Here is a 14,752-nt window from a genome sequence, read left to right on the forward strand (position 1 = left end):
CTCCTTTTAATGCAGTCGCTACAGATTGCATTTTCAGAAGCTGTATTAGAAGTATTAGAAGTAGCTGCTCCTTCATCCAGCAAAACACAGCTTCAGAGTCAGTAATAAGAAGGAAATCAATACAACTGCCACGACAAACAGACAGCCTTTGACCATTCAGACAAATCGTACTATGCGCTGTGCTATTTGCTGCCCTCACAGTACAGCTGGAGTATCTGATGATTAAAAGAATGAGTTACTCTACAGTTTTCAAGCATCTTACTCCTTGGCCATAAGCTTACATTTTAAATCGTGAACAAATCAATTCTAAGTTTCAGGTTGAAGGACTGTGGTTTGTTTGCAAGTCAGTTAATGTGAAATCCCATTCTGCAAACTTCTACTCCACAAGCAAGTATGAGAGACTGCAAACAGTGAGGTCCACCTCCCATTACAACCATAATAACAACTGTACCACCACTACAGCTCCTCAGCATCATGATCTACCTGAGAACAGAAAATCCACCCAGAGAAACGAAGACTAAATGTTCAGCTGGAAGAAGCAGGATGAGGAGGAAAGGGACAAGATTACATACAAGTCTTGGTTAACTTGTTTTTAAGGAAAAAACTTCTGATCTAATCCTGATTACTCTTTAAGTCTTCAAGAGTTAAATACCTGCAGCAGCACGGACTCATAACAGCAATTCACTTTTCTATTTACTAAAAACCATCAACACTTCGCTAATGTTCTTCTTGCTTCTAATTGTTGATAGTTTATGCAGTCCTAAGAAGGCTTTGATAAGATTGTTTTAAAAGCTGAACCAGTTAGAACTTGTACTGATCTCCTTAAGAAATGGATCAATTTTATTTTGAGGGAATTACCAAACTCCTTGCTACCATACTTTACTTTGGTACAACCTTCTTTGTTAGAACACATGATCCCCAGAAGCCACAAAGCCAACTGGACGGTTCAAGTTTAGAGAGCCAGTACTGAAATACTGAGCAGCACTGAAATAAGGTAACTCATAACAGCAAAGTTAAACAAAACAAACATCAGGTTTCCCAAGTTTCCTTTCACCTTACATTCCTCCAAACAAAAGTAACTGTAGGATGTTTTCTGGCACCAATAAATACAACCTACTCATAAGAGTTGTTTTCAAACAGACAGAAGCCTATCTTTCATTAATTTAGGACCAACTGTTTTAACCTTCAGCAAAGATATGAAAAAAAAAAACAAAGTAACAGGTAAATATCATCAAAAAACTGGAGAAGCAGGTTTAGTACTGACAAAATATCACCTCAACTACAGGATGACTTCATATTCTGAACCACGATGATTGCTATTAAACTTACAGGAGGTAAAAGGGAGCAACAGAAGGACCAGTTTTCAACATTAAAACCCATACAAATAAAGCTTTTCCTGGTAATTCAAGAGTTTTGTTCCACCTTACCTTTGACAATCTTTTTAGCACAATCATTGTACACTTGCTCCTGGGATGTGTTTGACTGGAATACACGGTCAAATATATATGGCTTGGACTGTAAAAAGAATCAGAAAAACTATTAAAAAAAAAGATGACCCTGGAAGCACCACTGAGAGGTGTTAGTTCACATAGCTTAGAAGCAGCCTACATGGTCTCAGTCCCATCTTATGTTTTATTTTAAGCACTTGAAGGACGCAGTGATAAATCAGCTTATGTATGTGTCTAAGTCTTTACATGTTTGCTTACAAATAAGGCCTTGAATTAAACATATTTGGTTTTTAAGTGCAACCCAAATTGTTTTCCATAACTACTCTGCTACATGACCTCTACTTACTTGATTTACACTGTAAACCAGTGCCCAGTGTCTGTACATCTCAGAACCCATTATTCTTCTCCGCTGCTTTGGTGAAGCCAAATTATTAAAACCAACTTACATCACATCACATCACATCACAATGTGCCTTCATAGTATTTGTTAAAAACCTCAAATCAAAGGGAACATCCAGGTCACCTACAGTCAGCACAAGAAACGTTTCCCCACGCACGATATCCCTACAATAAGGTTCTGTAAGCAGAAGGAAAAGGCCACTCTAGAGGAAGGGAACTTTCATAGGCTTCTTTAGGAAAGCACTGAAAGAGGAAGCTCTGACACAGCTTTTTGAAAAGAATGTGGGATTTGGTAACAGCTGTAACAAGCTGACAATCCATAAAGCTATGAGTTATTATGCTCATCTTATTAAGCTGAAATACTCCTACCATTTCTAGAGCTTGATTTATTATCTTTGCGGACAGCTGAGGTTTACAAGGGCCTTAAGTCAGTTTCTACCACTAAACTTACTGCAACTGTTAATGCTCCATTCGGCCTATGTGTAATTCATTATCATCCTCCCCTCCCCCAAGGATATTGTGGGACTGCCTCCCTGGCAGCAGAACAAGTCTAGCTTCCATCTTTTACCCACCCACTCACCACATTCCCTTTCCTAGCCTGACCTTCCATTTGCCTTTTAATAACATCTAGCATAACACCAAACAAAGCTTTTCAGAGGCAATGCATATCCCTCTGCTTAGAGAGCCTGAAATTCAGATAGATGAGCTCCCTCTTGGAAAAAAGAAAATAATTACACAGTTCACTGTGTAAATATGCTCAAGAAACCACAAGACTTAGCAGGCAGAAACTATCCCTAAGGTGCTGAAGTCTGCCAGAACATTTGTTTCACAGCAGGGAAATCACAGGCTTTCTCAATTACTCATTCTAGCTTCAAATACACCTCAAACCCGTATGCACTATAGGTGGAACTCAGGTCTCTATGTACACCAGAATACAAACAAGCAAGCCCAAGTATCCCCAAGGTAAGAAAATGAAGGCTGAGAACTCATTATGTAACAAGTCTACGTCACCATAAAAAACACTCCTAAGTTTTCTTTCTCACTAACATCTAAAACTTCAAAAAGCCTCCATCCTCACCATTACCAGGCAGCTCTTCTACAACACTGCAAGCTATCCACATCCCAAACATGAGGCACACTTGTCGCATGCTCGTCTGCATATGTGTACACACTGAAACAACACTTATTACCCGTAATAATAGCCATGGAAGATCACGTTTATCACTGCCCATTGGAAAAATCCAGAGGGAAAAGTGAATGCCCAAGAGGAGGGCGCAGCTGATACACCGGTGGGAAGGGATGCCCCTCAGGCAGTCACTGCCAGGCTTCAGACATAGATCCATGTGAAACACATTAATTCAACAAGGCTGAGTGCAAGGTCCTGCGCCTGGGCTGGGGCAATCCCCAGTATCCACCCAGATTGAGAGAGGCCCTACATACAAGGATCTGGGGACAGAGGATGGAAAATAAGATACGGGCCAGCAAGGTGTGCTTGCAGCCCAGAAGGCACTTTGCTGGCTTATATGTATGCTGGGCTGCAGAATGACAAGTATGACCAGCAGGCCAAGGGAGGCAATTTCATCTCTCTACTCCAGCCTTGTGAGACCCCATCTGCAGTACTGCATCCAGGCCGACAACACCCACACAAGAAAGATGTGGAGCTGCAGGAGCAGGTCCAGAGGAGGCCACGAGGCTGTTCAGAGGGCTGCAGCACCTCTCCTTAAAGGAAAGGCTGAGGGAGCTGGGCCCGTTCAGCCTAGAGAAGAGAGGGCTCTGGGGAAACCACACTGCAGCCTTCCAGTACTAGGAGGGGGCTCATAAAAAAAGACAGGGAGAGACTCCTTACCAAGGTGTGTAGTGACAGCACAAGGGGTGACTGTTCTAAACATGGAGGAGATTGGACAGAACAAGAATTCTTCGTGAGGTGGTGAAGCACTGGAACTGGTTGCACAAAGTTGTGGATGCCCTATCACTGGAAGGCAGGCTGGATGCAGCTTTGGGAAACATGCCCTTGCCCATGGCAGGGAGTCTGGAAAGGTCCCTTCCAAACCATTCTGTGATTCCACAATCACTGCAAATAATCAGTGTAACATTAGCAAGCCTGTAAAACTCGAACCCTGCTCCAAATTATTGTTCCAGAAAATATTTAAATAATTATTCCAATTAAATTACAACTTCCTAAAATTATGAACAATTTAATTTACATTAGGAAAGGTTTGTGGGCAGAATCTTCTGACAGTTTACACAGCAACCATTAACAACATTCACTGTTTTCACACAGGTTCACAACATATCTCATCTTTGCTGTTCCCAACAGAGCACCGACAGCTATGAGAACAGAAAAGTATATTAAAGTGCAAACACTTCGCATGCTATCCGTACTTTAATATCTACACTTACCCTATAGTCTATTTATGTACTACTACAGAAGTAGCAGTAGATACTCCACCATCTAGTAGCAAATCTTTACTCCCCTCAAAGCAATCCAACAAAAACCAACCAATCAATCCAGCCTGGTTTCCAGTACAGGAGGACACAGTTTGCTCAGAAGGCACAGCAGGGAGAACCTGGACTAGGCTACCCTGCAGTCCATGGGTATCTGCAGCAGGCTCTGGCAATGCCCTCCTTCTGCATGTTTTTAAATGCTGTTTTGAAGATGGGTGGTTTTTCTCACCTACTCTTCAGGCAAGCAAACGCTGACTGAACTACACTACTATTTGTGTAAAGAGAAAATTACATTTACTAATTCAACAGCAATCCCTAGACATAGAATACTTCTGGATTATTTACTTGCAAATAGGCATTTAGATGGTCTCATAAAAGAACAGAGATAAAGCATGTTGTATAATTACTGCCTTTTTTTGCTTACAAAACGTTGATTTTAAGAATAGCACACACGACAATTGCCATAGATTAGTAAGAACAGAGAGCTAAACTGCAAAGACTTCACTCAGGCAATATTGCCTTTAATTGGAATTTGTCACATGCCCAGCAGCTGTCACTGTATAAATAAACAAGATCAATTCCCCTCAACAACTGCTACCAATGCAAGTACAAAATGCAGTAATTCCAACCTAAAGAACACCTATGAATGATGCTGCTTACACCACTTGTTATTTCCCATTTTGGGGTAAAAAAAAAAAAAGTGGTATATTTGTTTACCTATTCTCAACATTATACTTCTCCAGATGTGAATCTAGAACACAACTTCACTCAAAAACCCAATTGTGTATTTCACTCCAGACAGCAGAATGTTTCTTTATAAAATGCATGAAAAGCCCATTTCATCATCAGTGAACCAGTATTGAACCAAGCAGGTTTAACTGAGCAGGTTCCAAGATCATCATGTTTTAAGAACACAAGTTACATTTAGCGCTGTTTCACACCACTGACAACCGCAATACTACATCTTATCACTGTTCTTTTTTAACAGTTTACTTTTTGCTGTAAACAAAGCCAAAATAGCATTACCTAGATTAACTCACCCCAGAAAGTCTGGTCATTATCTTTTAAGGGATTAATCATGAAAGATTAAAGCGCTGGATATTTTTTCCTGCACTGGCTGTCTTTTCTTCCCCGAGGAGTACAACGATCAGATGACGTGAAGGCCATGAACACACACGAGGCCCAAGCAGCACTACCACAAGGTGCCTGCAGTGGTGGCAGTATCACTTCTGTAATATGAGCTTTAACATACCCCAGAAACTTTCAGCAAATCTTACTAAATCCCAATTAAGAAATTAACATGACCTATAAGTGACACCAGAAACATCAAGCAAACAAGCAGAACGCTGACTAGCCTAGCATTTCTTCTGACCAGTTATCAGCCACAGGATAACTTCAGCTCCCATAACTGCAGCACTGAAGGGATGCTGCACCACAGCAAGAACTCCACAGTGCCTCCACAGCCCCTACAAAGCACTTCTGCCAACACGATTTATCACAGGCTGACGTGAATGTTAACATGGGGTTTATGCTCAAGTACTGAGTTCCGCAGTTAAAGACCAGCTATCATCCTCCACTTACTGGAATGGACTGCCAAAACAACATCACAGCTATCCATGCTTAACTTACAAGAGGCTGAAGCAAGAAGTAAAGGGCTTACCTTCTGCCTTGCATCTTTAATAAAGAACATTCTTCCTATCAGCACAAAACATGTTAAAAAAAACCTCAGTGAACAGTCCCTGGAAAGTATGAAGACAATGGCCTGACTCAGTTCTTCCTATTACTAAGTGAAGGAATTACCACCTGAACACACCTAGCAGAGTGCCTTCCTAGCTTTGCACAAACAACTGCAGCTGAGACAGAACAGTCAGACAATCTCCAAATCTTTCTGCCTTATTTTTCTTCTTTCTGTGCAAGTATTGTAAAAGATTATTCATGCTGATACTTGAATTGCACTGTTTATTTATTGTTATGGATGGAGTATTAACTACACACACATAAGTTACTGAAAACTCAATTTCCAGCATGAAAATAGCAGTTCTGCAGAAAGTTCCAGCAAAACCTTGGTTTTACTGTTTCTTCTAAAGAGAAAAGTGCTGCTGGCATAAAAATGGTCCTTGGATTTCAGAACAGAAGACAAATAAGAGATGAGTGAGGTGTTTCAAACAACTGATATGTAGCCACTAGGTATAACTGTCCTTCAAACAAGCTAGAACATTTGCTTTCTGTTAAATCATCACAGCAACAGCTGAAAAACTTCTCAATCATCCACCATCTCACAGGAGACAAAAAGATTAAGAAAAAACACTGAAGGAATACAGTCTTTTCAGCTTCTCATTGCTGTTAGTCATTCACACTTGCAGCTGCAATCTAGGCATCAAGTGCTTTTATTTGTACTTCTAATTGTGCTTTCTTTCACACTAGCAAAATAGCAATTAAAAGTTGTTCTAAGAACATACCTTGCTTCTTCGACTTATGTGGGTCAGCACCTTTCTGTCAGCAATGCACGTGAATTACATTTTCATTTTGAATAATCTACTGCCAAAAGCTCCAGTAATAGCAAGTGATCTTCATTAATCTATTTCCATGTGACACACAGCCTTGTTCTCATTTGCTACTGAGTATTAGTTTAGAAGGCAATGAAAAAGAAAGCTGAAATTCTCAAACTCTTCACAGGGGCTACATCTCACTCCAAAGAAATATGAAAATACAGGCAGGCAGAGTTCTTTTGTGTTAATAATCACAGAAATAACCAATGCACTATGATTGCTACATGGAATATCTGGAGGGCAGACAAAGGGATACGGATATTTGGGTGAGTACCCAGAATACTTCACCACTTCCATCATTCAACAGCACTGTTTTCAGTTTAGGCATCAGTTCAAAAAGAGGAAGTGTGACTGTATTCAGCAATTCATCTTTTGAGTAGTTTTAAGATAAGCAAATTCTCACATTCGAAAAAATAAAGAACATATTCATGTAAGTTTGCTATTCCTTCACATTCCGCTGTACTCAAAAGCCTGAAATTCATGAGTAAATTGCTATCAACTTCTGCATATGAGGATACTTGCCATATTTAACCTAAACATCATATACTCAATAACAAGTGACCCCATTTTCTATTTTAACAGAACCCTTGTATTTACTTAGCTGAAAGAACCATTCAAAAATACTCAGGTGTTTGAATGGAAAGATGCATCCTCAATTAATGATTTAAATGGTTTTTACTGGTTTAAAAAAGACAAACATGCCAAGTGGTGCAAAGACAGTACTTTGTTTCCAAGGTCTGCTCTTCAAGACAGACTGACCTGTCTCCTCACATTGCTCCTATGCCCTAGCTACAATAAAGTGTTTTATCTAATACAAATCAAACCGACTCCCTTGTGGAGAAAGACAGCCACGTCAGTAATTAAGCAGGGGCTAGGGAAAGAGGGGGGAAGGGACGACAGATAGCTCAGAGACAACAAGGGAGCCAAGAAGGGAGGAGGAGAAGGTTTGGCTGTAGTCACCGATCTCCTTCCCCAGCCGCCTCCACAGGAGTCAGATGTGCAGTCTGTCACAAACGCTCCTTCTGCAGTCACCCAGTTTTCAGCTCCTATTTACCATTCCAGGCAACTCCCAGATACTGTTAAAGAAGCCTTCCGTGCTTCAGCACAGACCAAGTGCGCACAAGAAGGTGAAACCCTTCAGGCTGCTCAAGACAAGGCAGCTAAGGAAAGCAGCTACAGAAGTGCCTCAAGTACTGTTCAGCAGGCAGCCAAAATGGCTTTCAGCAGTAAATACAGAAACTATCAGCTGATAATAATCAAATGCACAGCTGAGGAATGTTTTTAGAAACTGTTTCACAAGAAGAACTAAGAACTGTTTCTGTTACCATCTGCCCTCTGGCAGTTCCAGAAGGCACAAGAGGTGGGTAACTGACTATGCTGCTCTCTTAGAAAGTTCAAGACTTTGCAAAATCTGTCAGTTTGTTAAAAAAAATATATAATAATAATAAAAAAGTCTACAGGTTACAGTAAGTGCTTCAACTGTTTAAGAAAAAAGAAGTTCCAACTTCAAGAACATCAGTTGCATCACATTCATTACTATAAAAACTAAAATGTACAGAACAACAATCCTACATATTAAGATTTTGTGAAACAGAGCTCATGTATTGTCACTGCTAACAAATGTACCAGCTTTGGAAGTTTATTCTTCCACACATAGCAAGTTCTTGCCCTGGGACAACTGCAGGACATATATATTTTTGTTTTTATATGTTATTACATTATTATTATTTATATATTATTTTTGTTTATATACTTTTCGGTTTTTGATTTTTTTTTTGCTTTGTTTTGTTTCACACAGATGTAGTGCCAGCTCAGCCTGATTTATGTTTTAGATACTTTCAGTGTATTTTAAGAGCAAGCTTTTTAGGGTACATAAGCAGCGTCACTTCTGTTTTCCTCCTCCAGTCCATGAAGTACTTTAAGAAGACGTGCAGAATTATTACTTGTTAGAAAGTCAGAAGACATCAAGATTTCTAAAACTGCCCTTAATTTGAAGAGAACATTTGCTGTCACAATGAATGAACGCTCACTAACTGAAGTGAGATCATGAGTTCCAATTAATTCCTCCGTTTTCCAGGCTCGGATCCTTGCTGAGAACTTTACCTGTACAAACTGAAAAACGTACTCGACCATAGCGATATACCAGCTGAGAAAAGCCCCCGGTCACCTCTATTTCATAAGCCCGCTACCCTTCACGCGGCTGCAGACTCGCGGCATTCCACATTTAATGGACAAATCGCACGGAGCGGTGCATCAGCACTCCTAACTCGCTCTAAAAAGCGGTACGTCATTCCAGCACCCACACCTGCATGCGCCGTGCGAGGGCTCCGCTCCGGCTCCCAACGCTCCGCCACCGCCTCCCTCCCGGCCCGGCCGCCCCTCAGCCCGCGCCCGCCCCGCCGCGCCAACGCCGCGCCAACGCCGCGCCGACCCCGCGCCCCCGCCCAGCGCCGCCCCCCGCTCACCGCGATGACGACGGTGTCCTCGCCCTGGAACTTGGCGACGTACTTGTCGCCGCGGGTCACCTCGGACTCGTTGAGGGGCCTGAAGCGACACATCACTTTGATGTTACACTCCGCCGGGTCCGCCATCTTAGGCCGCCGCCACCGCCGCCCGCGGGGCGCTCAGCTCAGCTCAGCTCCGCCGCCGCCCGCTCCGGAGCTCCGCCAGCCGCCGCGCTGCCGCCGCCGGGAGGCCCGCGTCCGCCCGAGCAGGAGGGAAAAGAAAAGAGCTCCTTCCCGGCCGCCGCCACCGCCTCCCGCTTTCACTTCCTCCCCAATATGGCAGCCATGGCGGCGCCGCAGCCGGCGAGACCGACCCCCCTCCCACTTCGCCGGGCGGAGGCGGGGCCGGCGCGGGGCGGGGAGGGGTGACGTCACCCTCTGCAGAGCCCGGCCCCGCCCTTTCGCTTGGGGCGCGCCGCGCGGGCGCGGCGGCACTGACAGGGAGGGCGCTGCCGCGAGCCGCCTGGACGCCCGAGGGAGCGCGGCCGTGCGAGGGGGCGGGGCCAGGGACGGGGCGTGCCCGAGGCCTCCGCCTCTCCCGGCCGGGCCGCGCGGCGCAGCCGCAGCTGTGAGCGACCGCATGCTGGGCGGTGCTAACGGCTGGGAGCTGCGCGCGCGCACGGATGGGGCGCGAAAGATCAAACGGGTGCAGAACGAACCCGCAACTCAGGTCTGCTGCCTGCCAGAAACCGCGGTTTATGCTGGAAACTTTTCAAATGGCGTTGAAATAAATAGAAAGAGGGGCCTTTTTGCTCCTGAAGTTCGTACGTTATACCAGGTCAGAATTACTTAGATAGCAACGTGCTTCTCTTAAAGGCACTCGCTTTTTCATTAACAAGGGAAAAATATGAATTTTAATAGGGACCGTCTGAAATCAAGCAGCCTACGTCGCCAAAGCCTTTTACAGCGTGGGGATGTGAATGGCGTGCTGTCAGCAGGACAGGTGCGAGGTGAGCACAGCTTCCAAACTGCAACACGGGACAGAAAATTGCCTCACAGTCGAGCTGCATCCACGGGGCGTTCCTTAAGCTCCAATACAAAGAGTAGTTTCGTGCATAGCAAAGGCTGTTACACAGCTGTGGGATTTGGATCCTTTCAGATTCCCTCTGACAGGAGCTCATTATTATTATGGAGGACATGTAACCTTGTACTTACTGCTTTTCCAATTCATTCACTTTTGTTCCTGAGGAAAACAAGAAAAACAAGCGCTGGCTGTAAAACCAAAATTCCATGGTTATTAGTTCCAGAAACGTTCCAGCTGCTAAGACATCCTTTACCCTAGTCTACTTAAGAAATGTACAGCTTGTGTTGTTTTATAACCAAGGAGGGCCATAGCATTAGCTGTGTTTGCTTACTGACATACAGTATGCAGTGTAAGAACATCTCAGTATGGCAGAAACTTCACCAGGATGTGATTTGTAAGGAAATAAATGCTTGGGCTTGCTTACCTTTGAAACAGCAAACTTCACAAAGAATAATGATTCATGAATAGGAAGTTAGTTACTTAAATATGTTGAAACAAGAAAATACCTGGATGCGTCAACTGTGTTGACAAAACTGCTTAGTTCTAGTCTATTGATTCTATGCAAACTCAGGAGAATGACTGAAGGTCTCTCTTATCCTGGCTATGGGATACCTTCCTCCATGAGCTGTTAAACTAAACATGCATTTTCTGTTGTCCATTTCAGGCATTCATGAAGTTTCTCTTCAGGGAACAGAAGTTCAAACTATTCAGCACCCCTTCTTTTACATGACCTACTTTAAATCTGATCCAATGCAGCATGCTCAAAGAGGACAATGTTATTGTTGTTGGTTCTAGCATGTAAAAATAACAGCCTTGAACTTGTGTCTAAAGATGCGGTGTCACTTTCTGGACAAAAGAGCAGAGATCAAGCATCTCGGTAACTTTCTCATTTTGTCACTGTTCTGCTTACAAAGAAGCAAAATTGCTTGTGACAGAGTGCCTCAGTGACACCAGGCAAAGCATTTGCAGTTAGGCCAACATTCACGTTCAAAAAGAAGACCAAAACTCACTCACCCAGCTGGTGAAGGTGTTCTCTGACTACGCAATACTCTTTCACAGGAAGCAGCCTAGGTCCAAGAGATGCTCTCCCTTTAGTGACTGGCCCAAGATGGACTCTGGGTCCACCCCCTCTGGTCTGATGGAGAGCACAGGTGCAAATGTTTTCCATTGCTCCCTAGGCTAGCCGCACCCCTTAGCAGATGTTCTACCACCAATTCAGTCCTTCACCTGACATTTCCCCTACAGTTACAGTTAGCTGCTTTTTTGATTGGAAATGCATTTACAGTCTTCTCAATTGTTCCATTATACTATACATTTGTTGTGATTTAGATTAAGATTGTTTAAAAGAAAAAAAAATTGATTTTTTTTCCCTATTTAGCAGTTAAGCCCATTGTGACCTTATACATTAAATACGTTTTCTAAAGAAACGCTATATGGCAATGTATGATCTGTGCAATAAACCTCTAGAAGTTTTTTCATGATTAGTAGTTCCTTTAGATCTCTGGTCTTTCCCAGCAATAAAAGCACATTAAGGAAAGAGAACTGGCAAACCTGAGCCTTGCTGTGAAACTGTATCCAGGTGATGATGAATTAACCATTGTAATTGCTTCAGCAGAGTGAAAATTGTTTTGATTTGACCTTAAAAGAATATTACGTAGTTGAACAGATCTTTAAACCAGGTGTTTGCAGGGAAACAGATTAAAGCTGTTTCCTCCTGCCTTTTAAGGAACTGAATTCTTTTACCGGTACTTGTTGATGTTCAGTGTTCCCAAAGCAAACACAAGGGCTCTTCTCATTTTAATTTGCACTGTGCTAGAAAAATACCGTATATGACTGTGGTGAAATTACAGTGTGTCCAGGTTCAATTTATTCTGAATTTGCAAATCAATTTGAAGGACAAAAGTAGTAGGACAATTTGTTGTTGTTTGTGACACTGTCTGTAATAAAGGCTATTAGGATGTTTTGTGAAATCTAGTGACGTTGCCTGACACTGGAAATGTGTAATTAAAAGTAACATCTTATGGTTCAGGCAGCTTTTAAAAATACATTTTAGAGTCTCTACCAACAGTCTGTGAGCAGACAATTCAGCTTTTGGAACAGAACAGATAAATAAATTACTGAGATTAGCAGAAAGTTGGCAGATAAAATTTAGTGTCATGAAATATCACTGCAGTCAAACTGGATTATATGAAACTCTCATTCAGTTATGAAATTGTAAAGCCTTTTTTCATTCAAATAAATAGTATGATGTGGAACGTATCTCCTGTCCCAGGCAGGTTTAGGCTTTTAGGTGATCTGAAAGGCTGAAACATGCTTTGAGGATGCAACTGCAACAGTACCTTCTTGTTATAAATACCAGTGGTTCTAAGAACCAGGTTTTGTTTGTTTGTTTGTTTTGCAAGAGATGCACAGAACTCAGAGAAACCTCTAGCTTCTTCCTAATCACCACAATCATATTTGATTACTTGTAACAGTGTTAGACTAATTAAAAGCAAAACAACTCTGGGAACGAAACCACATTTTTGATGTTTATTTCAGCTAATTTGTGCAAATTAACACAAACGTTTGCTAACTACCTAAAGCACTGACTCTGAATTCTCCTTGAAGAAGGAACACCCTTTTGGACCACGTTTATATTTTTAACCATAAAAAATTTTTGTCATCTGTTTTGTCATTCCATCATAAATCCCCATTGTGAGTCACTTTCCATTGCTTATAAGTCATTCTAAACTCGCCACTGGATTGTGTCTTAGTTTTGGACATGGCTTTGCTGTTTCAAAGAGTGCAGTTAGATATGCATTGTTTGCTAAGGGAACACTCTCACATTTGTAGCAGTTAAAGCAGAGAATCTAAGCATGAAAATTTGTTAGGGAAAATCATGTCAGAGCTCTGGTGCTTTTGATTATCTAAAAGTGCTCCAAACTGGCTGTGTCATAGAAAAACACTGGAAAAATAGCTCCTGTGCTCCAGTTCAGCAGGCTTTCCTTTTACACTGAGTAATTGAGCTGAAAGCTGGAGCTGATAGTAAGGATTATGACTTTATTGAGTTCTAGAAGGAGTTGCTTTCTATCACCTGCAGACAAGAGTATGGCTTGTTAGAAGGAACAGAAAAAATATTTGGGATAGAACAGGAAAGGCAGAAGATCCAAGTTCAGGGACATAAGAAGAAACAAGCAGAAAAGTCTGTGGCAACTGCAGGACCTCCTCCAGCAGCACAAATGGGATCTGTGATCCCTCACTCTGCTGTCACCAAATAGATGTGGAACTCACACAGATGTGCTCAAATGGCACACGCAGAGGGACATCATCATGTAGCCACTGTGTGCTTGGTCAGTGCAAGGAGCAGGGGCAATGCGCCTAAAATACGATCATGACACTGTATCATGAAATACTGCAGAAATGAGTTGAATGAGATGCTGCTCTACAGAATTCGTATCAGTATGTTGCAGTATGGAGAAATTTCCAGGCTTTTTAAAAGGCAAAGAAATTATGTACAGGACATGCTTCACAATAGAATAGCATTCAAAGGTGTAAAAAAGGACAAAAAACATTGTTCTTGACTGATCCAGCTGTCAGGATATGGTATTGATAGGTGGTCTCACAACAGCCTGATTTGAAATGACTGGTGGCTATAAACATCATAACCATACATCTCAGGTTGCATTCAGAAATAAAAGAAATCACAGATTATTATTCTGCCAAGTACTCAGTGGGTGGAAAGATTAGCATGTCATTGGAAACAGGCTGTATCCCTACCTGAAGTGTAAAAGGGAAGACAGCCTTAACTCTGGAGTCAGTGAATTCACAACACAACATTTCTCTTTGTTGTCATTCTTAAGTTGCATCTTTTCAGTTTAGTTTCAATTTTGTTTTGTTTTTTTCTTCAATGCTGGAATGCTTTTCTTAAGGATCATGTATATCCCAATAACCTTGCCTGGAAGTAGCAGAAATATGGATGAAAGATTTGCATTGGAAAATATAGCCCTGCTCATTTGTTAACTTGTACATGGCAAAAAAAAAAAAAAAAAAAAAAGTAAAAATTAAAGGACAAAAGCTACATCATGAACTTCACAGTCAAGAATAGATCCAAAGATCGTGTGTCCTTCAAAGTGTCAGTCAGGTCCTCATTGATATGATCACCCTGTCATCCTGCTTTAATATTCTAAGTGCTTTTATGTGCCAAAAAGCATCGCTAATATAATCCAAGCTAGGTTATAGCTAATTTGTCTTGCTTCAGACCCCAGACTCAGAGAAAGCAGTGAATGGAAAGAAGGTTGAATGACAAAGAAATATCCATCTATGTGCTATGATTATGTGTCAGTATGATGTGTCACTCTACTGCTATTTTATATTGTGTACTTGAGAGCATATCACAGTGTCTTC

At 42.0% G+C, this 14,752-nt stretch overlaps 1 protein-coding gene and 1 long non-coding RNA gene across 3 annotated transcripts in view; one reads left to right on the plus strand and one right to left on the minus strand.

Annotated features, from left to right (window-relative positions):
• KIF5B (kinesin family member 5B) overlaps positions 1-9,488 on the minus strand; it is a 31,806-nt gene extending 22,318 nt beyond the window's left edge. For both annotated transcript variants that reach the window (XM_042888434.1, XM_042888433.1), the window contains exons 1-2: positions 9,307-9,488; positions 1,428-1,515 (exon numbers count right to left, since the gene is read on the minus strand). In XM_042888434.1, the coding sequence (XP_042744368.1) occupies positions 1,428-1,515; positions 9,307-9,432 (214 nt within the window). In that variant the 5' untranslated portion in view covers positions 9,433-9,488. The remainder of the gene's footprint in view (positions 1-1,427; positions 1,516-9,306) is intronic.
• Positions 9,489-9,949: 461 nt separating this feature from the next.
• LOC122189760 lies at positions 9,950-11,710 on the plus strand. The gene is made up of 3 exons (XR_006181958.1): positions 9,950-10,123; positions 10,207-10,295; positions 11,034-11,710. It is a non-coding gene; the product is annotated as an uncharacterized LOC122189760 (long non-coding RNA).
• The last annotated feature ends 3,042 nt before the right edge of the window (positions 11,711-14,752 follow it).

Source organism: Lagopus leucura, unplaced genomic scaffold (genome assembly GCF_019238085.1).
Source record: "Lagopus leucura isolate 7727_CA_CO unplaced genomic scaffold, USGS_WTPT01 Super-Scaffold_100157, whole genome shotgun sequence".
Lineage (NCBI taxonomy): Eukaryota > Metazoa > Chordata > Aves > Galliformes > Phasianidae > Lagopus > Lagopus leucura.